Source organism: Canis lupus, chromosome 17 (genome assembly GCF_011100685.1).
Source record: "Canis lupus familiaris isolate Mischka breed German Shepherd chromosome 17, alternate assembly UU_Cfam_GSD_1.0, whole genome shotgun sequence".
NCBI classification, from domain to species: domain Eukaryota; kingdom Metazoa; phylum Chordata; class Mammalia; order Carnivora; family Canidae; genus Canis; species Canis lupus.
Genome location: NC_049238.1, coordinates 60,304,214 through 60,326,742, shown reverse-complemented (window position 1 = coordinate 60,326,742; position 22,529 = coordinate 60,304,214). Strand labels below are relative to the sequence as shown.

At 38.4% G+C, this 22,529-nt stretch overlaps 1 protein-coding gene across 6 annotated transcripts in view; it reads right to left on the bottom strand.

Annotated features, from left to right (window-relative positions):
- The window catches only part of RPRD2 (regulation of nuclear pre-mRNA domain containing 2), an 89,287-nt gene that overhangs the window by 7,094 nt on the left and 59,664 nt on the right, over positions 1–22,529 (bottom strand). For all 6 annotated transcript variants that reach the window (XM_038562126.1, XM_038562127.1, XM_038562128.1 and 3 more), the window contains 5 exons: positions 21,581–21,707; positions 19,819–19,994; positions 8,518–8,800; positions 6,106–6,366; positions 3,331–3,531 (listed from right to left, as the gene is read on the bottom strand). In XM_038562126.1, the coding sequence (XP_038418054.1) occupies positions 3,331–3,531; positions 6,106–6,366; positions 8,518–8,800; positions 19,819–19,994; positions 21,581–21,707 (1,048 nt within the window). The remainder of the gene's footprint in view (positions 1–3,330; positions 3,532–6,105; positions 6,367–8,517; positions 8,801–19,818; positions 19,995–21,580; positions 21,708–22,529) is intronic.

Below are 22,529 nucleotides of genomic sequence, written 5' to 3'. Positions count from 1 at the left end.
GGGAATCAATGCTTTTACCTATCATTTTTGGTTGTAAAATGTAGCAATAGTAAACATACAAACACACACTACAAAGAATTATAAAGCTAGACCACCTAATAGCTTAGAAAATTCACAAATTATTCATCTACCCAGGTTGACACTGATGAGATTCAACCCTACTCACTGATAAGACAAAACCTCAGAAGCTCTGAGAAAGAATTCTTTGGGGCAAAGGCTGAAGTCCCATCAAAGCAAACTGCTCCTGTAGAAAATTTTTTACAAAAATACTTGACAAAGTGTTTTGGAAAATTCGTATTTTGGAAAATTCACCCAATTTCTGGTTATAAATGAAAACTTTTTGTGCATACTTCACCAAAATTTATAGCTTTTAGTCATATACTAAAACTATTCCTTCATAATGTTATGGTCAAAGAAAATAGTATTTCATAGGATACTTTAATAAACAAAGAAACACTTCAAAATTTTAATTTTAATCCGATATTTACTAAGAGACTCAAGCTCTGAAGAATTCTGAGATCATTCCATCCTTGGAACAGTTTTTTTTTTTTTTTTTTTTAAAGGTTTATTTATTTATTTTAGAGAGAAAAAAAGGAGGGGCAGGGGGAGAGGGAGAGTGTGTGCTAAGTGAGGAGGCTGACACAGGGCTTGATCTCACGACTCTGAGATCACCATCTGAGCCAAAACCAAGAGTCAGACACTCAACTGACTGCACCCACCTGGTCGCCCCCAACCTGGGAATATTTTTTTTTTTTTAATTTTTATTTATTTATGATAGTCACACACAGAGAGAGAGAGAGAGAGAGGCAGAGACACAGGCAGAGGGAGAAGCAGGCTCCATGCACCGGGAGCCCGACGTGGGATTCGATCCCGGGTCTCCAGGATCGCGCCCTGGGCCAAAGGCAGGCGCTAAACCACTGCGCCACCCAGGGATCCTGGGAATATTTTTAACTGCCAACTACTTCTATATAATAAGTGCATGATTAGATATTCACTAATATCTGAATAATTGAAATATCGTTTATTTCAATTACCCCCAGAAAAAATAAAATCCACATTTCATTTCCAAAAAGTTCTCTGGCTATATAACTTTCCACCACTAACAGTTTCATTTAATTCTTAGTAGCCACTGTTCATACCAAAAACAGAAGTCCTCACGTACTAGAATGTGATATATGATGTCATATGATTTTTAAAAGATATTTTAGCTTATCTTTCGGATGTTGTGGGATGAAATCTTGTAAAGATAGACACTCTCAGATTTCTGGTAATAGGTGAGATAGTCTCTTACTACTAAATATTACTTTTCTTCAATCTCAATCATACTCTATGGACCTTTTGCCAATTGAACTCATTCTTTTGTATTAAGTATCTGTGAATAATAGCTGTGGGTGACACAATCAGATTGTAAGAGATCCCTTTTATAGTCTTTTAAGAATGCATCTATTTAAGCTGCTGGGCAAATTCTTTTAAAAGTCAAGAATTCTACTTTCCACAAGGAAATGAAAGGTGATGAACTATGCTGTTACTCCACAGAGGTTGTTTTCTGGGGTCTCCAGAAACACATTCTGTCAGAACACACCTAGTTCTGTTCAAATGTTGCCTGATGAGAAAGTCCATATAACACTGGTACAATAATCTACTGAAAGGAAAAGCTGTAAATATTATTATATCTATGTAAGAGGCTAATAAAAACAAATGAGTTCAACATTTTTACCATAACTGCAGGATGGTGACAGAAGAGGGCCTTGAAAGGAGAAATCAGAACCATGCCAATCCCTCAGACTAATTAACTCTAAAATTCATACTATTAGCTATGCTGTAGTACATCATTAATCCTTTATTGCTGGTGCCAATATATGGCAGCTGTGGATTACTAGTTAATAGTATTTAATTCTGTGTAACAGAATTCTCCAATATCTAAAGGCAAAGTTCACTATAATCTAGTGTGATCCATTTACAGAATGGATATATTTTATATTCATATAAAGCAGAGTTTTTCAACTTTAGCACTACTGGCACTCTGGGCTGGATTATTCTTGTTGTGGGGGCTGTTCTGTGTAATGCAGGATGTTTCATAGCATCTCTGGCCTCTACCTACTAGATGCAGTAGTACTCCCACCCCCACCCCAGCTGTGACAAAAGATGTGTTCAGATAGTGACAAATGTCCCCTGGAGGCTCCTGGATGAGAACCTCTATAGAGAGTTAAATGGCTATATATATATATATATATATATATATATATACACACACACACACACACACACACACACACAATACATATATATGTATACATATATACATACATATATACATATGTGTATACATGTATATATATACTGCTCTGCTATATGAAATTCATTACGTAATTATACTTAGGTGCTAAATAAAGATTATGTCGGTATTTGTAGGGTCTGAGAAGAGAGAGCAGATAAACTTAATGAAAAAAAGTTAGAAGCAGACAGTTTTAGACACAAAGTACATAATTAGCAAAGGTGAATAGAGAGGTTCAAATAAGGTAGATATTATAGGTAGGTGAACACAAAAAAGATGTGCTGTACCTATAATAGAGGCCTCTATAAAACATTAGGATATGAAAAAGGAAAGTCATGCCTTATATATTTTTTTTTTGCCTTATAGTATTTTTTTACATTTATTTGAGAGAGAGAAAGGAGGGAGGGAGAGAGGGGGAAAGAGGAGGGAGAGAGGGAAAGAAAAAAGGGTGGAGGGAAGAGAGAAAGACAGTCTTAAGTAGACTCTATGCTAAGTGCAGAGCCCGACACAGGGCTTGATCTCACTTCCCTGAGATCAAGTCATGATCAAAACCAAGAGTGGGACACTTAACAGACTGCACCACACAGGCACCCATGTCATAAGATTTTTGATAGTAGAGTGACCTTTTTAAACTTTCTTTAGATTTGGTTAACACTAAAAATGTAAATCTCAACATAGCTCCATAAGAGCTTACATAAATGCAGCCCCTGGGCAGGGGGGTGAGGGGTCATGCTGTAGGTCAAAGAATACTGTACTCCAGTCAAAAAACCTGGCTTTTAGTCTCAGCTCATCACTGAATAGATAAATGTGTGACCTTAAGCAGATCACATCACCTCACTAGCCTCAATCTCCTAACCTGAAAAAGAGGGGATTAGACTAGACAGTATTCTCTTTCAGCTTTGACATTTTCTAATTCTATCAATGCCATAATAAATATAAAGAAGATAATAAACGAACTGTACTATACATTTCATGGCTTTGGATTTTTCAGAAATGGAATCCAGGGTTAAGCCAAGCATTCACAACTCCAGTCCCTCTGGCCCATGTCAGTTTACCTTGCAGCGCAGGGGCCGACTGTGTCTGGGTTTTAGAAAGAGCAGACAGAATGCTCTCTGGGGTGATCTCCACCTTCGAGAGGATATTTGCCAGAGGGTTGTGAGATGTTGTTGGGGCAGGTGCAGGTGTTTTCAGGCCACTGCTGAGGTTGCTGGGACTTGTTGGAGTTCCTGGAGAAGGTCTTGATGCAGGACTGACCCCTGGTGGCAAAAAGAATAACTCAAGAAAATGCAACTCAAAATGACCATTAAATTTGTGATACTTTCCACTCACTCAAACAGGAATGCTTCTGTGACAGATCCACAAATAAGGCATATCATGGCTTGTACAAAGGAAAAACTGAAAATTAATTAAAATCTGCTCCTGTTGACTTGGAACACCCTTAAAATAAACAAGCTCTTTTCATACATATTTGTTTTAAAAGTCAGTAGAAAGAGACTAAAGGAAACTTTTCTTTTTTCTATACCAAGAACCTATACTTTAGAGGCCTATAGGAGCTCAATAAATCTTAATGGCTGATTATGATCAGAGCCATTACACCTGTGTAACTGAGTCACTGCATAATTCTATGTGATTAATAAGTTGTTTGCTTTTGAAATGACCTTTAAAATGAGATTATTATTTTTTTAAAGATTTTACTTATTTATTCATGAGAGACAGAGAGAGAGAGAGGCAGAGACACAGGCAGAGGGAGAAGCAGGCTCCATGCAGGGAGCCTGACGTGGGACTTGATCCGGAGTCTCCAGGATCACACCCTGGGCTGAAGGCAGGCGCTAAATCGCTGAGCCACCAAGGCTGCCCTAAAATGAGATTATATAAGCAACTTCCTTTACACCTTTACATTTTAATTTTTTTAAAGTAGGTTCCACACCCAACATGGGGCTTAAACTCACAACCTCGAGATCAAGAGTTGCATCCTCCAGGGACTGAGCCAGCCAGGCGCCCCTACATCTTTATATTTTAAAACACTGGGTTAAAATTTTTTTTAAAATTTTTTTCTGGGTTAACTTTTAATTTAGAAAAAAAAGGTATATAAAAAGATGAGAAAATATTTTTTGAGAAAATAATTTTTGAATGATCAAGAATATGAGCAAGTATTTCACAAGGAAAACTAAATGATAAATGAAAAAAAAAAAGTTTAACATCTTAATCAAAGAGAGAGAAATTAAAACAAATGATGTTTGGAGAGGGGACAAGAGAGAATCTTAAGCAAGTTCCATACTCAGCGAGGAGCCTGACATGGGGCTCAATCTTATAACCCTGAGATCATGACCTGATCTGAAATCAAGAGGACACTCAACCGACTGAGCCACCCAGGCGCCTGACTTTTTTTTTTTTTTAATTTATGATAGTCATACAGAGAGAGAGAGAGAGAGGCAGAGGGAGAAGCAGGCTCCATGCACCGGGAGCCCGACGTGAGATTCGATCCCGGGTCTCCAGGATCGCGCCCTGGGCCAAAGGCAGGCGCCAAACTGCTGCGCCACCCAGGGATCCCAGGGCGCCTGACTTTTAAAAGTAATCCCTACACCCAACAAGGAATTCGAACTCACGACTCTGAGATCAAGAGTTGCATGCTTGGGGCGCATGGCTGGCTGAGTCATGGAGCGTGTTACTCTTGATCTCCCCCATGTTGGGTGTAGAGATTACGTGTTTAAAAAAAAGATTTGCATGCTCTACCGACTGAGCCAACCAGGCATCTCCAAATAAATGACTTTTTAAGAGTGAAGTTGACAAAGTATTAAAATAAGACAAAATAGTGCTGCAGAGGTGAGGAACAATGAGAACTTTCATGTGTTTGGTACATAAAGTGGTACATTTTTTTGGTGATCATTTTAGTTATAACACAAAAAGATTAAAAACCTACATGATTTTTTGTCTCTATCTTTTAGAAAATTATATTTAAGCTTTTATAAAAAATGAAATTATAGGGATTTTCTTCCAAATAATCAAGATTGGGTAAGGCAGAGTAAAATAGGACTGGTCATGTGTTTTCTACTGTTGAAGATGAGTGAGGAGTACATGGAGGTCCTCTATTTTTGTATATTTTCATTAAAATTTTCATGAGGGATCCCTGGTTGGCGTAGCAGTTTAGCGCCTGCCTTTGGCCCAGGGCGTGATCCTGGAGACCCAGGATCGAATCCCACGTTGGGCTCCCGGTGCATGGAGCCTGCTTCTCCCTCTGCCTATGTCTCTGCCTCTCTCTCTCTCTCTGTGTGACTATCATAAATAAATAAAAATTAAAAAAAATTTTTTTCATGAATGGGGAGAAAAAAAGCCCTATATACTCAACCATTTAGGAAGGATTGTGCATAAAGTTTTAGCATCAAGGTTGTTCAATGTTCTTTATAATAGTGAAAACTGGAAACATACCAGATGCCCAGTAATAAAGGCTTAAATAAATTCATATATAGTATACTTAAATACTTCAATTATTGAAAGAAAAATTATTACAAATATTTAATCAACCCCCCCCATTCTCTCTCTCACACACACACACACACACACACACACACACGTAATGTTAGGCACAAGTAGTGTCCTTTGGGGGTAGCAGGACTGCAGATATTTATTTTATTCTCAATTTTTCTACAATGATCATGTATTGGTTTGATTTTGTTTTTTTATTTTTTTATTATTTTTTATTGTTATTGGTTTGATTTTGATTTGAAAAAATACTTTTAAGAAAAAAAATCAACAACAACAAAAAAACAGACTGATGGTTCAATTAGAAAGATGGAAATAAGCTTTTTATTCTCTTTATGGAGCTTACTTACCAGTATTTTTCATGACTGATGTTAGGCTGCTAAGGATGGAACTGATCTTTGCCAGATCCACATTAGCCAGGTTTGGCAAAGCCAATGCTGGAGAAGAGGACAGGAGAGAAGTATTCACAGGCTTTGGAAGAGATGGGGTTGCTGTCATGGTCACAGCTACTGGGGTACATGAAGAGGCCTTTGAGATACTTTCTGTTGGCTTTGTAGGTATAGAAGTAGATACAGCTGACTTCTCCACAGGTTTTTCTTTCCTGTCCTCTACTGTTTAAAGAAAAGAAGTGATACTACATTATTGCTTTCCACACTCTGTTTCCAGGATGAAAGATTTCCTAATATTTCCTGATTTGGGGGTATAAAGCACTATGCTTTCAAGAAAAATCATTCACTTCATGATTTTAAAGAAGTCATACTCTTTATGTTCCTTCTCACCTTCAATATTGAATTAATTCATTCATTCATTTATTAAAAAGATTTTATTTATTCATGAGAGATAGAGAGAGACAGAGACAGAGACACAGGCAGAGGGAGAGGGAGAAGCAAGCTCCATGCAGGAAGCCCAATGTGGGACTGGATCCAAGGACTCCAGGATCATACCCTGAGCCAAAGGCAGACAATCACTGAGCCACCCAGGCGTCCCTATTAATTTTTTAAAAAAGATTTTATCTAATTCTTTGAAAGAGACAGAGCATGAACAGGGGGGAGGAGCAGAGGGAGAAGCAGCAGCAGACTCTCTGGGGCTTGATCATGACCTGAGCTGAAAGCAGTCAAACTTAACTGTGCCATCCAGGCACCCCTTAATACCTGCTTTAAATAAATTTTCCAGGGGCAACCCCGGTGGCGCAGCGGTTTAGCGCAGCCTGCAGCCCAGGGTGTGATCCTGGAGACCCGGGATCGAGTCCCACGTCAGGCTCCCTGAGTGGAACCTGCTTTTCCCTCTGCCTGTGTCTCTGCCTCTCTCTCTCTGTGTCTCTCATGAATAAATTCTTTAAAAAAATAAAAATAAAAATAAAAAATAAAAAATAAATAAATAAATAAATGAAATTTCCAAATTCATTTTTTTATCTTTTCAAAGATTTCTTTGCATTTTCTTACTGTGTATTAAATTTAGACATTTCTGGGATCATATTATTTGGTACACATTTGTATTCTTTTAGTAATGATATTTATAGTCATAAATTATCCTGTCTTTTCCTTTCATTAATCTTAAAGCTTTCTAAGACATAGGAACTGTACATACTTTACTGTATTTTCCTTTGACTTCCTGAAATTGACCTAATTGTGGGATACAATTATAAGCATTAACTTGAAACTGCAATAAATTGCCTTTGGAATATATTCCTTTTAATACTGTGGCTTTGGAATCTTGAAGGTCAAGAGTGACAGAGGTAAGGAATTCCAGTGTAAGTGCCCCTCTCTCCAGAACAGCGCTGTTCAACAGAAATGTAATTCAAGCCACACACATAAATTTAAATTTTCTAGTGGCTATATTAAAAAAAGTTATGTCCCAAATATTTTTTTCTTTCTTTCTTTTTTTTAAAATTTTTATTTATTTATGATAGTCACACATTGAGAGACAGAGGCGGAGACATAGGCAGAGGGAGAAGCAGGCTCCATGCACCAGGAGCCCCATGTGGGATTCAATCCCGGGTCTCCAAGATCGCGCCCTGGGCCAAAGGCAGGCGCTAAACCGCTGCGCCACCCAGGGATCCCCCAAATATTTTCACTTCAATATGTTACAAATACAAAAATAACTGAGATATTTTTACTTTTTTGGGATACTAAGTTCCTAGAATCCACTGTGTATTTTTATTTTTGAAAATATTTTATTTGAGAGAGAGAGAGAGAGAAAACACGTGACTGGGGGGATGGGCAGAGGGAGAGGAAGAAGCAGACTCCCTGGTGAGCAGGGAGCAGTCGATCTCACGACTCTCAGCAGAAGGCAGAGGCTTAACCAACTGAGCCACCCAGGTGCCCCTCCTCTATATTTTTTTAAATTAGAGCACATCTCAAGTTGGATAAGCCATATTTCAAATGTTCAATAGTCACACGTAGCTAGTGGCTACCATACTGAATAGAGCAAATCTTGAGCAATGATTCTCAGCCCATGTGGCATACCAAATCCTGAACCAGGATAATGATACCTTGCTCTTCTAATCTTATAAGGATTGATTTTTTTTAAACTTTTTATTTATTTATTCATGAGAGAGACAGAGAGAGAAGCAGGCTCCATGCAGGGACTTGTGGGACTTGATACCAGGGACTCCAGGACCATGCCCTGGACTGAAGGCAGGCACTCGACCTCTGAGCCACCCAGGCAACCCTGAACTATCTTTTAATACCAGCCTGTGATAGATTCATTGGTGGGAAAGCAAAATAAGGAGTAAGTTGCCTATTAATCACATAATGACATACCAATGATTTTTGACCCATCATCTTCCACATCTGAGAGTTCCATGTCTTCTACATCACGATTATCTGTGACAGGCTCAGGTGTGGCAGATTTCTCACTCTCCATGGCTGGTGATTGGGATTCCTCACCTCCCATTCCCTGAAAAGGAGACTCAGAACCAGTTGGAGAAGGAGCATCCATGCTTGGGGAAGGGACTGGTGATTCTTCAGGATCAGGAAGGGTTGACTTCAATTGATCCAGCTTTTTCTTTAAATTGTTCACTCGATTAGCGAAGGTCTTATATGCCTGAAAGAGGAAAAGAAGAGTTATTTCTCTGAGAAAAGGACAAAGATGCTATCATTCTGACTTTGACCAGGTTCTCTCTTTATTATTAACTATAATCTCTGGTAACTATAATCTCTGGTACAAAACAAAAAAATACCGTATCTGTCAAGCATGGAATAGCTTCCAATCTCTGCTTTTTGTACTTTCTGAATGAAGTATTACCATCCATGAAGTTGCCCAAGTTAGAAACTTAGATCCTTAATCCTCCTTGGCTCTCTTCTACCAATCTAACTAGCCCACTATTTAATGAGAGCCTAAATGTTTTAGCCCATCTTCTAGGTACTGGAGATATGGCAAGGAGCAAGCATACAGACAAAAAACAAATCCATAAATAAGGTACAGTCTGGGAAGTCAAATAGTATGGATTTTTTTAAAGAAATAAACTTTTGATTTTAGAACAGTTTTATATATAAAAAATTACTGTGAAGATTATACAGAGAGTTCCTAATTATCCCTTTTATTAAACTCTAACGTTAGTATGACACAGTTGTCACAATTAGTAAACCAATTTTGAAAATTATTAACTAAAGTCCATATTCTTCATGCAGATTTCCTCCGTATTATCCAATGTTCTTTTTCTATTTCAGGATCCCATGTGGAATACCACAGTACATTTAATAGTCATGTCTTCTTAGGTCTCTCTTGTTTGTGAGCTTGTTAGATTTTCCTTGTTTTTAATAACCTTGCTGGTACTGGTCGGGTATTTTGTAGACTGCTCCTCAAATTTGAGATTTGACTGATGTTTTTTCATGATTAGATTGGGGTTATAGGTTTTGGGGAGGAAGACCACAGAGGTAAAGTGCTACTGTTATCATGGCATATCAAGGTTACATATAATCAGTATGACATACCATTGCTCATGTTAATCTTCACCACTTGGCTTAAATCCTATTGATCTGATTATCTTAGTGTCAATACCTTAAAACTGTGTGTCTTTTTCTTTTGGTTAAGAGTCTTGGACCATTATATTGTGAAATCATTTTGGGTGGATGAATAAGAAACATTATTTATTATTTTAAAAATTATTATTATTATTATTTTTTAAAGATTTTATTTATTAATGAGAGACACAGGCAGAGGGAGAAGCAGGCTCCTCACAGGGAGCCCGATGTGGGACTCGAGCCCAGAACTGGGATCATGCCCTGAACCAAAGGCAGACACTCAACTGCTGAGCCACCCAGGCGTCCCTATTTATTTTATTTTTAAAGATTTTATCTACTCATTTGAGAAAGAGAGAGGGAGCAAGAGACAGAAAGCAAAAGTAGGTGGGAGGGGTTGAGGGAGAGGGAGCAGCAGACTCCCTGCTGAGCAGGGAGCCCAATGCAGGACTTGATCCCAGACCCTTGGGATCAGGACCTTGAGACAAAGGCAGACACTTAATCAACTGAGAAACATTATTTTAAAAAAGGAATGGAACAGGGCAGCCTAGGTGGCTCAGTGGTTTAGCGCTGACTTCAGCCCGGGGCGTGATCCTGGAGACCCAGAATCGAGTCCCACGTTGGGCTCCCTACATGGAGCCTGCTTCTTCCTCTGCCTGTGTCTCTGCCTCTCTCTCTGTTTCTCATGAATAAATAAATAAAATCTTAAAAAAAAAAAAAAAAAAGGAATGGAACAGAAAAGAATATACTAGAGTTGAGCTGTTATTTCTGGATATACTTGAGTAGCCTGAGGTAGAGCAATGCTCCCACCAAGAACAACTAGGAAAGCCAGGTATATAGACATACATACTTGCGTGTGCGTGCACGCACACACACATACATGCGCGTGTGTGCTTCAATGTGCTGGGTAGTGCTGATGCAGCCAAAACTTAAGTGGCAAATCCTACAACAGGGAGAAACCATGAGAAAAAAAAGCTAAGCTGACATTCTGCAGCTGCCTTTTCTCTCAGGGTTCTGCTGATTTAGGGAAGCCAGGTAAGAATCTGAGAATTCAGGTAAAGGACAAGGCAGAGGGCCACTACTAAATATGAAGAAAAAGGAGAACTTTTTAACAGTCTTGCTGGTCTATAGAGATAGAAATTAGAGACCTGAAAGGCCAAGATTCTAGTGAAAGAGAGAGGACAGAAATGGCTCAACATGTTACTTTATCCCTTCAAGGTATTTCTTGAATTCTGAAGAGGGAATTAAGAAGTTATGCAGAAAACTTCTGAAAAGAGTAGTTTAACACAGTCTCATGTACTAAGGAGACAAGGATTAGAGTTCAAATCATGCAGTAGAAGAGAGGTACTCTCTTCTCTCACCCCAGCCTCTCAGTCTTGGAAAACTCTTATGTTCTAGAAGCTGGGAAGAACCAGAAGACAAACTCATGCTCAGGGTACATACAATTCAGCCCAAGTCAGTTCAGTTTCAGATTGGATTAACATAATCAGCTCTCACAGATCTACACTCTAAAGGAAAGAGTTTTTATTTTATTTTATTTTTTTTAGGAAAGAGTTTTTAAATCATCCAGAGACTCTATAAACACTTTCATATACAATGTTAGCACTCGATACAAAATTAGCCAGCACATCAAGAGACAGGGTCAAATGACCTAAAAGAAAAAAGACACTGGAAACAGACTTATAACAAGTGAAGCCAGTATTGGAATTAACTGACAAAAACCAAATAGTTACGTTTCACATGTTCAAGAAAATAGAGAAAAATCCCTTCTTGAACACTTCACTCTGAAATTCATTAAGACTTGGTAGCCTAGAGCAAGATAATGGAGCCAAAATGGGGTGACGGAAATATATGCATGGCAGGAAGGCATTGCATGGGATGTTGAAGCCTAAGCAAGATACAAAGAAAGAAAACCCAGAGGTAGATAAGGAAAGGAAGTGCTAGGAGTCTGGCTACACACAGGGACTGATCAGATAAGTGATTATGTTGAAGATAGAGGAACAAGGTTGGGCAGCCCAGGTGGCTCAGCGGTTTAGCGCCACCTACAGCCCAGGGCGTGATCCTCCCACGTCAGGCTCCCTGCATGGAGCCTGCTTCTCCCTCTGCCTGTGTCTCTGCCTCTCTCTCTCTCTTTCTCTCTCTCTCTCAATTAAATAAATAAAAAAACCTTAAAAAAAAAAAAAGAGGAACAAGGTTTTGCATTGTTAGAAAAAGCAATTACAAACAGGGAAAGGGAGAAAACCCGAATGAATCCTGTGTGTTGGACTGGGATTGGAGAGAACAGCATGAACTCATGGTTTTCAATATATACATAGATACAGAAATTAATATAGATGTAAATGTGTATGTGCATTAACATATAGATTAAAACGTATATACATATATCTATTTCTTAGCTCTGTATATTGATATGGTCTGGCACCTGTGACATCCCAAGATCAATGAGTATACCTAATACTCAGATGATTTCTTTTTTCTTTTTGATTTCTTTTTTTTTTTTTTTTTTTTTTTTTTAAGATTTTATTTATTTATTCATGATAGTCACAGAGAGAGAGAGAGAGGCAGAGACACAGGCAGAGGGAGAAGCAGGCTCCATGCAGGGAGCCCGACGTGGGATTCGATCCGGAGTCTCCAGGATCGCGCCCTGGGCCAAAGGCAGGCGCCAAACCGCTGCGCCACCCAGGGATCCCTTGATTTCTTTTTTTAAAAAAAGATTGAGAAATTAAATCATGGGTTTAACAACAGATAAGGTCTAGAAAAAGAGAGAATTAATGAATTAGAAGATTAATAAATAAATATTTATTTATTTTAAAGATTTTTATTTATTCATGAGAGACAGAGAGAGGCAGAGACCCAGGCAGAGGGAGAAGCAGGCTCCACGCAGGGAGCCTGATGTGGGACTCGATCCTGGGTCTCCAGGATCACACCCTGGGCTGAAGGCGGTGCTAAACCACTGAGCCGCCTGGCTGCCCTAAATAAATCTTAAAAAAAAATTAGTCTGGAGGGAAAAAAGAATAAATAAAATAGCAGAAATCTAATACCACATGAGGTATGTAATTAAATCCTAGAAAGAGAAGAGAGAACAGAGAAGAAATATTTTAAAATATAATAGTCCAAAATTATATGAAAGGTACCAAACTTTTTTTTTTTTAAAGATTTTATTTATTTATTCATGATAGTCACACAGAGAGAGACAGAGAGGCAGAGACACAGGCAGAGGGAGAAGCAGGCTCCATGCACTGGGAGCCCGACGTGGGATTCGATCCCGGGTCTCCAGGATCGAACCCCGGGCCAAAGGCAGGCGCCAAACCGCTGCGCCACCCAGGGATCCCGAAAGGTACCAAACTTTAAGATCCAAAATGCTCAGTGAACCCCGAAGCAGGGTAACTACAAAGAATACATCCAGGCACAGTTGAATTCCCATTACAAGGGAAGCCAGACAGATTAACATTTTTAGGTAATAAAAGAAAAAATGACCAATTTAGGATTCTAATCGAAAGAAAAATATTTCTCAGAAATAAATATTAAAAACATTGTCAGATAAACAAAATGTAAGAAATTCATCAGAAGTCTTACTCTATAACAAAAAATGCTAGAGGGAAATGATCCCAGATGGAAAAGTGGGTCTGTAAAATGGAATGAAGAACACCAAAAATGGGGCGGCCCAGGTGGCTCAGCAGTTTAGCGCCACCTTCAGCCCAGGGCCTGATGCTGGAGACCCAGGATTGAGTCCCATATCGGGCTTCCTGCATGGAGCCTGCTTCTCCCTCTATGTGTCTGCTTCTCTCTCTGTCTCTCATGAATAAATAACTAAATTTTAATTATTTTTAAATTATTTTTTAATTTTTATTTATTTATGATAGTCACACAGAGAGAGAGAGAGAGAGGCAGAGACATAGGCAGAGGGAGAAGCAGGCTCCATGCACCGGGAGCCCGATGTGGGATTCGATCCCGGGTCTCCAGGATCACGCCCTGGGTCAAAGGCAGGCGCCAAACCGCTGCACCACCCAGGGATCCCCAAAATTTTTTTTAATAAATAAAATCTTTAAAAAAAAAAAGTGTACTGTTTAAAAAATTATAAACTATATAAAATATATGTAAATAAAATGATAACAAAGCACAAAGACTTGGGGGGAAGGAAATGCTATTATTTTAAGGGTCTTCAACTGCATATGAAATAACAATATTAATTTAAGATATAATAATAAGTTAATATTAAATTAAGATAATCTCATTTAAGGAAATGTTCGGGATGTATATTATAGTCCCTAGAGCAACCACTGAGAGTGAGAGGTGAACAGGGAGGAAAGGAGAGCAGGAAGGAGAGAGAGAAAATAAGGGAAAGAGAGAAAGCAAAAGAAAGATAAAATCAAACCTAAACACTTGATTAATCGAAGAAGAAGAAGGAGAAAAGGTTTAAAAAGGAAGCAAAGGACAATAGGATAAATAGAAAACTAGTCTCAAGATGATAGACTTAAATTCAAGCATATCAATAAATGCCATAAACACTCCAATGAAAAGGTAAAGATGGTAAGATGTAATTACATTATAAAAATTAAAACACAACAATAAAAAACAGGATTAAAAAACAACAAAACAAAAAGAGGATCCAACTGCATGCTGTTTTTAAAAGACAGATATTTAAAAAAAATTTTTTTTTAGGTAGGCTCCATGCCCAACATGGGGCTTGAATTTATAGCCCTGAGATCAAGAGTCAAAGTCTCCAGCCAGCTGCCACCCCCCCAATCCCCCGTGACTCTTAACTATAGAGAACAAACAGCAGAGGTGAGGTGGTGGTGGTAGAGGGGAATGAGTGAGATAGGTGAAAGAAATTAAAGACTACACTTATCATGATGAGCACTGAGTAATACAGAAATGTTGAATCACTATATTGTTCACCTGAAATGAATAAAAAACTGTATGTTAACTATACTAGAATTAAAATTTACAATTAAAAAATTATGGGATACAGCTTAGAGGGAAATTTATTGTATTAAATACATGCATACATTTTTTAAAAGCTGAAATCAATTACCTAAATAGCCATCTTAAGAAATTAAGAGTACAGGAAATAGAAGACTCTCTCAATGTACTGAACAAAAAAGGGTTAAATCTTGTTTTATGAAAACTTCTGCTGTATATATGTACATGCATGTGTGTACAGTTCTCAGTTTCCATGTAAAATCTTCCCTTATTCTGGATTGTGATAAAAAATCTTTTCGAAAATACTGCATAGAGGTTTCAGCTTTTCAACATAAATCAATCTGGATTATTTCAATAACCTCCTAACTTGTCTCCCTGCTTCTAATACTCTCCTATTCTCCATTCTGTTCTCCTGATTCTAAAATGCAAACTTGATCACATCATTAGCAAAGTTAAAATCCTACAACTGCTTCTCACTGCTTTCAGGGTAAAATTCTAAGACCTTATTTTTTTTTTTTTTAAGATTTTATTTATTTATTCATGAGAGACACACAGAGAGAGGCAGAGACATAGGCAGAGGGAGAAGCAGGCTCCATGCAGAGAGCCTGATGCGGGACTCGATCACAGGTCTCCAGAATCATGCCCTGGGCTGAAGGCGGCATTAAACCACTGAACCACCTGGGCTGCCCGAAATTCCAAGACCTTAGAATGAATACACACCATTCAGCACGATGTTCCTAAGCAATGCTCTAGTTTTATTTATTACTTCTGCATACATGCCCAGCTATAAAAAATTACTCTCAGGTCCACCAATTTTGCCATACTCTTATGTTTGCATGTTTTCAACTCTACTCTTCAGAGAATATGGCCTTTCATTTTTTTTTTAATTAAAAGATTTTATTTATTTATTCATGACAGAGAGAGAGAGAGAGAGGCAGGCAAAGACACAGGCAGAGGGAGAAGCAGGCTCCATGCAGGAAGCCTGACGTGGGACCTGATCCTGGGACTCCAGGATCACGCCCTGGGTCGAAGGCAGGTGCCAAACCACTGAGCAACCCAGGGATCGCCGAGAATATGGCCTTTCATTTAGCTAATTACTGTAATTTCAGTATTTAGTTCCTCTGAGAAATTTTTCCCCATATCCTCCATCTTGACTCCCAAATTAAAGCACCTATTCAATCTATTCACAAAGCATCTTACAGGTACCTCTATTATAGCATTTATCATACAGAATTGCAATTATGTGTACTTAACAAATCCTTGCTGGATAAACCTATCCCAGCCATTTGTTGAAGATCCTCTAAAGTAGCCTAAATGATTTCCTAATTAAGAGATCACAGGTCAGTATTCAAAAATTATTAAGTGGTCTTCTGGGTCAAAATGGTGAACTGACCACTCCCATTCATTGTCTCTCCCCCCGCCAGGACTCTTATAAAACGAACAGTTAAAAACAAAAACATGGGGATCCCTGGGTGGTTCAGCGGTTTGGTGCCTGCCTTTGGCCCAGGGCGTGATCCTGGAGTCCGGGGATGGAGTCCCACGTCGGGCTCCTGGCATGGAGCCTGCTTCTCCCTCTGCCTGTGTCTCTGCCTCTCTCTCTCTCTATGTCTATCATGAATAAATAAATAAAATCTTTAAAAAAATTAAAATAAAATAAAAACAAAAACAAAGGGATAAACAGGGGATCTCTGGGTGGCTCAGCAGTTTAGCGCCTGCCTTTGACACAGGGCACCATCTTGGAGTCCCGGGATCAAGTCCCATGTCGGGCTCCCAGTATGGAGCCTGCTTCTCCCTCCTCCTGTGTCTCTGCCTCTCTCTCTCTCTTTCTATCATAAATAAATAAATAAATAAATAAATAAATAAATAAATAAATAAATAAATCTTTTAAAAAACAACAACAACAAAGGGATAAACAAATAACCAGAAGCATACCCAGGAAAAATGTTTCTATGAATTTTTAGAAGACAAAAGGAGGTTGGAAGAGTGAAAAAGAAGGGATGAGTCAGGGGAAAGGAAAATGAGGTTAGGAATGTACAGAGGGGGAGCTATACCTAAGAAAGCAGCTGATCTGACTTGCAGAATCCCTGAGCAGCTCTCATCTAAGGCATGATGAATATAGAAGGGTGGAGTGAGTGGTGGGGTTGAAATCAGGAAAATTAATTAAAAGCGTCTCTACCAAACAATACTACTTCTCTTGCAATCTCCACACTTGGCAGCCAAGGCACTATGCCTTGGGCAAAAACTGTGACTTTTCTAAAGAGTTAAAATAGTCTGGTAAGAAGACTCCAGCCTTCTTTTAGGGCTCCCTCCTGCCCCAAATAACGCTAGTTCCTCACCTACACAGACTTTACTAGTCAAACCCAAAAGTAAATAGTACCTACCTATGTACAGACAGCTTCTCAATTTTTTCATACCTCATTCTTAAATATGAGTGGACACAGATATTACGTAATTCTTAAAAAGATTTTATTTATTTGACAGCGAGTCAGGGAGCACAAGTAGGGGGAATGGCAGAGGGAGAGGAAGAAGCAGGTTTCCACTGAGAAGGGAGCCTGATATGGAGCTTGATTCCAGGACCCTGGGATCGTGACCTGAGCCTAAAGCAGACTCCTAACCAACTAAGCCACCCAGGGGCCCCCATTATCTGATTTTTGATGAAAGCCAGAATTATAAAAGCCAAAGATGGAGATAATGGGGGTGGGGGAGGAGGAAACCCTTAAGATCTTCCAGAAAGCAGTACAAAAAGATCAAAGTTGAGAAAACATGAGAACATAAAAGAGAAAGAAATTATTCCACAACTGAAGAACTTTTAGACAGAAAGCCCTCCAAGTAATCCATAATAAATGAAAAACAAAACCTCATATATAGGTACATCATGGTAAAAATTTCAGGACACTATAATGGGGTCCCTAAAAGCTCCCAGGCAGAAAAAAAAAAGTCACCTATAAATGATCTTGCAAAGATTTCACATCAATAATATTAAAGACAGGGCAGCCTGGGTGGCTCAGCGGTTTAGTGCCACCTTCAGCCCGGGGTGTGATCCTGGAGACCCGGGATCTAGTCCCACGTCAGGCTCCCTGCATGGAGCCTGCTTCTCTCTCTGCCTGCCTCTCTCTCTCTGTCTCTCATGAATAAATAAATAAAATCTTAAAAAAAAAAAAAAAGAAACTTAAAAAAATAATAATATTGAAGACAATGAAGTAATGCCTTTTAAGCTGTTAGGGAAAGTGATTTTCAACCAACTAAACTACAAAAGCAAACGTGAAAACAGAATAAAAAGATTTTGAGATCCAAGGACTCGGAAAATTTATCTCTCCCATAAGCCCCCTCTATGGGGAAATTAACTGAGAATGTGCTCCATCAAAACAAGAAAGAAAACCAATTAAAGAAGACCTAGACTCTAAAAGAGAGTACTCAACTCAATATCAATAAACAGCAGTCCTAGAGTGAGATCTAGACACAAAAGGCTATGAGAAGGCAAAAAAATTCTAGGAAAAAATAAAAAATTATCTAATAAAACCACAGCTATCATAAGACTGTATGGTGTTCAATGTTTACACAGTTGTACCATAAGCTTTGTTTATAAATTTTCAGCCTTTATTATTTTTTAAAAGATTTATTTAGTCATGAGAGACACACAGAGAGAGGCAGAGACATAGGCAGAGGGAGAAGCATGCTCCCCGTGAGGAGCCTGATGTGGGACTCGATCCCAAGCCCCAGGGATCACGCCCTGAGCCAAAGGCAGATGCTCAACTGCTGAGCCACCCAGGCATCCCAAATTTTCAGCCTTTAAAGCAGGAAGTAACATTTAATTATGATTATAGAGTGAAATATAAATATTGTCAACTTTGATGATGTAAAAGTACAGTTTACTGAAGTTGGGAAATTGAAGGGATAGATGAAAACTAATAGTAAAGGAGAAAGATGTAAATAACCTCATTTTATAAAGTGAAGAGTCTAGAGTTAGTGGTCAAAAAATATCAAATATAGTAATCAACAGATTTAAAATAGTTACATAAGGCTATTGGGAGGAGGAGCAAGGCAGTGGAGTATAGGTTAAATCCTCATTTGTCGTACCAAGAAGTTAGTAGATATTTCTTAAATAGGATAAATCAAGAAAGAAATATAAGGCATATTATTCAGAAATATGAAGGCTAGGGCATCTGGATGGTTCACTCAGTTAAGGCATCTGTCTTCAGCTCAGGTCTTGATTCCAGAATCCTGGGATTGAGCCCCACACTGGAATCCTCGCTCAGCAGGGAGTTTGCTTCTCCCTCTCCTCCTCCTGGTGTGCATACCCTCTCTCAAATAAATATAAATAAAATCCTTTTTATTTTCCTTAAGATTTTATTTATTTATTCATGAAAGAGACAGAGAGAGGCAAAGACATGCAGAGGGAGAAGCAGGCTCCTCACAGGGAGCCCGATGCGGGACTCAACCCCCGAACTGGGATCACGCTCTGAGCCAAAGGCAGACACTCAACTGCTGAGCCACCCAGGCATCCCAAATAAGTAAAATCTTAAAAACCAAACCAAACCAAACCAAACCAAACACGGAGGCAAATGCCAAAAAAAAAAAAAAGGAGTTAAAACGGATTGCTTCTAGGAAGTGGGGCTGGTGGGATCTACTCTACCATCTGCTTTTATGACCATACACAGTGATTAAAACTATTATAAAAAAATCCAGAGTGCCTGGACAGCTCAGTCGGTTAAGTGTCCTGCTTAAGATTCTCTCTCTCCCTCTCTCTCTACCCCTCTCCCACCCACTCCTTCTCTAGAAAAATAAACAAAACTATAAAAAATTTCATTATAAAACAGTTCCTTTCTGAGCCCACTAGTAACAATGTTTCCATTCAGTTTTCTGGTAAGACAGTAAAGTATGTATACTTCTGCCTAATTCCCATATCCTGTAACAATAACCAGGCACCCTCTCTTTGAAATGCTATGACATAAGGCTTTAGTATAGATTAATGGTCATGGTACCCATGAGCTTTAGTGTCAAAAAGAGCCAGGTCTTAATTCAGACTCTTCCACTTGCTGGCTCTATTACCTTGTACAAGGCTACTTACCTTTAAAAGTAATTTTTTCATCCATGCCCTCACTGAGTTAGATAAATCATATAAACAGTCACTGATTTATAGTAAGTAATTGATATAAGATAGGTTTAATTATCACTTACATTGGCCACCACTTTTACTTCTTTGTACTGTGCTTCATAGAAAATTCCAGCATTTTCCAATGCTTCTGTTAGTGAAGGCCCATTTTTCACCTGCTTATCTAATCCATTCACAAATTCCTCAAGCTTGGAACTTGCCTCTTCAAATTCTTTGGAGAACTTCTTTCCACCTGTCTTATCTAAAATAAGAGGAAATATTCATTTTAGGATAAAACAAAATGTAAAAAAATTTAATGTTTTAAAGAAAACCCCTTTTACATAATCTGTGAACCTGTTCTTGCTGCCTTAGTCTCAGTTTCACCTTAAAGGAGATTCTCCAAGTTATAAAACCCACAAAACAGATTATTAAAACAATTCATGTGAATCTGCTAGGGTGCAGCCAATAGTATATCATGAAGTTTATCATTAAGGTAAAGAAAACCAAGCTCAACTGAAAGAAAGTCTATTAACTGGTTTTCTTCACAAATTGGATATTGAGCTGCTAATTAGGAGTAACAGGATGAGGTTCTATTCTGTTCCCTTAGATTCACGGTTGAATGTGAGAAAATGGGAGGTTCAGAAAAGTAAAGATAAAGTGACCTCTGTGTGTATCATACTCAAAATTCTTCTTTCCTCTCTGAAGAAGATCCCTGATAAGAATACAAACCATGAACGGTTTTTTCAACAATAGTGACATTACAAACTGTTACTTAACTCTCCCAAATATACATCTTTCCCAGTGACTACTGGATGTTAAGATGTGGGTACAAATTTTGGCTTTGCTTTTTATCAGCTGTAACTTGTGTAAGCTACTTATCTCTTTATGAAGCCTCAGATTTCTTATGTACAAAATGGAGGTCTTTAATATGCTTTTGGGTTGTTGTGAGGATTAAATTAGGTAAAAACTGTTAAAGTACGGTGCAAGAGCAAAACAGGCACCCAAATGAATAGCGGGCACCAAATGAATAGCGGGCAAATCGTTTATTCATGATTTAAAAAATATTTATCCAATGCCTATTAATGTATGTAGCAGGCATTGTTCTAGGTGCTAGGATACAGCAAGGAACAAATCAAGGTAATTTCTACCTTCATGAGATTTACATTCTAATAATTTATTGATACAATTATCATTTTTATTTTTATTTTATTTTTTGTTTTTAAAGATTTTATTTATTTATGATAGACATAGAGAGAGAGAGGCAGAGACACAGGCAGAGGGAGAGGGAGAAGCAGGCTCCATGCCGGGAGCCCGACGCGGGACTCGATCCCAGGACTCCAGGATCGCACCCTGGGCCAAAGGCAGGCGCTAAACCGCTGAGCCACCCAGGGATCCCCCAATTATCATTTTTAATTTACAATTAAGGACGAGAGCAACAAGCAAATTTTATAAGGCATTACAGTGATCTTATTAAAGAACATACCCAAACCACATTATCACACATGTGAAACACATCTGTCTATATGTAACCCAATACATTAAGAAAGCACTAGAAACAAGGAAAAGGACAAATTTGTTTTATTTTTTTTAGATTTTTAAAAATATTTTCTTCTGCTTTATTGAGATACAATCAACGTATAACATTGTGTTAAGTTTAAGGTGTGCAATGTGAAAGACAAGAATTTACTTATGAAATTTATATGCATGAAATTATGACCTGAAAAACGAGAAGTGCCACAACTGCTCCTAAAACCTAAGGTTCTCTTTATGGGAGAAGCCAGTCTGATGACTTAAAATGACAGGTCTGGGAAGAAAATCGGAGTTATTCTATTTAAAAAGAAGTATTACCTTTTAAACATTTGAGAGTTTCTGTGCTGCACACATCCACCCTCATGGTTGACAGCTGTTTCTCCTTCAATTCTATCTGATCTTCTGAGCGCTTGTACAGCAACAGTTCTTCAATGAGGGCCTGGGACTGAACACAGACCAGAGTCTTACTTTATTTTTGAAGTTATTCACTTATTCCATCATCCTCCGTTAACATAAAACATGTCTAAAACCTAGTAAAACCAAGGGGAAAGAAACCCTTTGCATTTCCTCATAACTGGGGATAGCAATATCAATATTCATGTCAAGACCATTGTTTTTAGTTACATACTTTAAAATATCCTTTCCTTAGTTACTCAAAGCTAATTGACCATATAAGGTTAAGACTAAGACAAAGATCTACTTATTCTTTAAATTTTAGTTAGATAAATATAGTCTAATTATGTTAACTCTAAGCAAGTTCTAATTTAGTAGGACTTCACAGAAGGATGAACATCTCGTTGGGGGGGGGGGTGGTTTCAATATAGAACTTGGCGGGTAATAGATAATCTGGAAGAAGGTTGATTCTTCCCTTAGGGGAACATATAAAACTCCAAGTAATCTGTCTCAATCTGGATTCCTTCAGAATAGTTTAAAAACCTGTTTAAAATATAACTGATGAAGGGGTGCCTGGGTGGCTCAATTGGTTAAACATCTGCCTTTGGCTCAGGTCATGTTCTATTCAGGTCATGTTCTGTTTGGCTCCCTGCTCAGCAGGGAGTCTGCTTCCCCCATCTGACTCTCTCCCTCGCTTGTACTCTCACTCTCTCTAATAAATAAAAAAAACTAAACAAAAAAAGAAGTACTTAAAACCCATATAATTGATGTACAACTGAATAAAAATTAATCTTTTTAATAAAGATTTTATTTATGAGAGAGAGAGAGAGGCAGAGACACAGGCACAGGGAGAAGCAGGCTCCACGCACAAAGC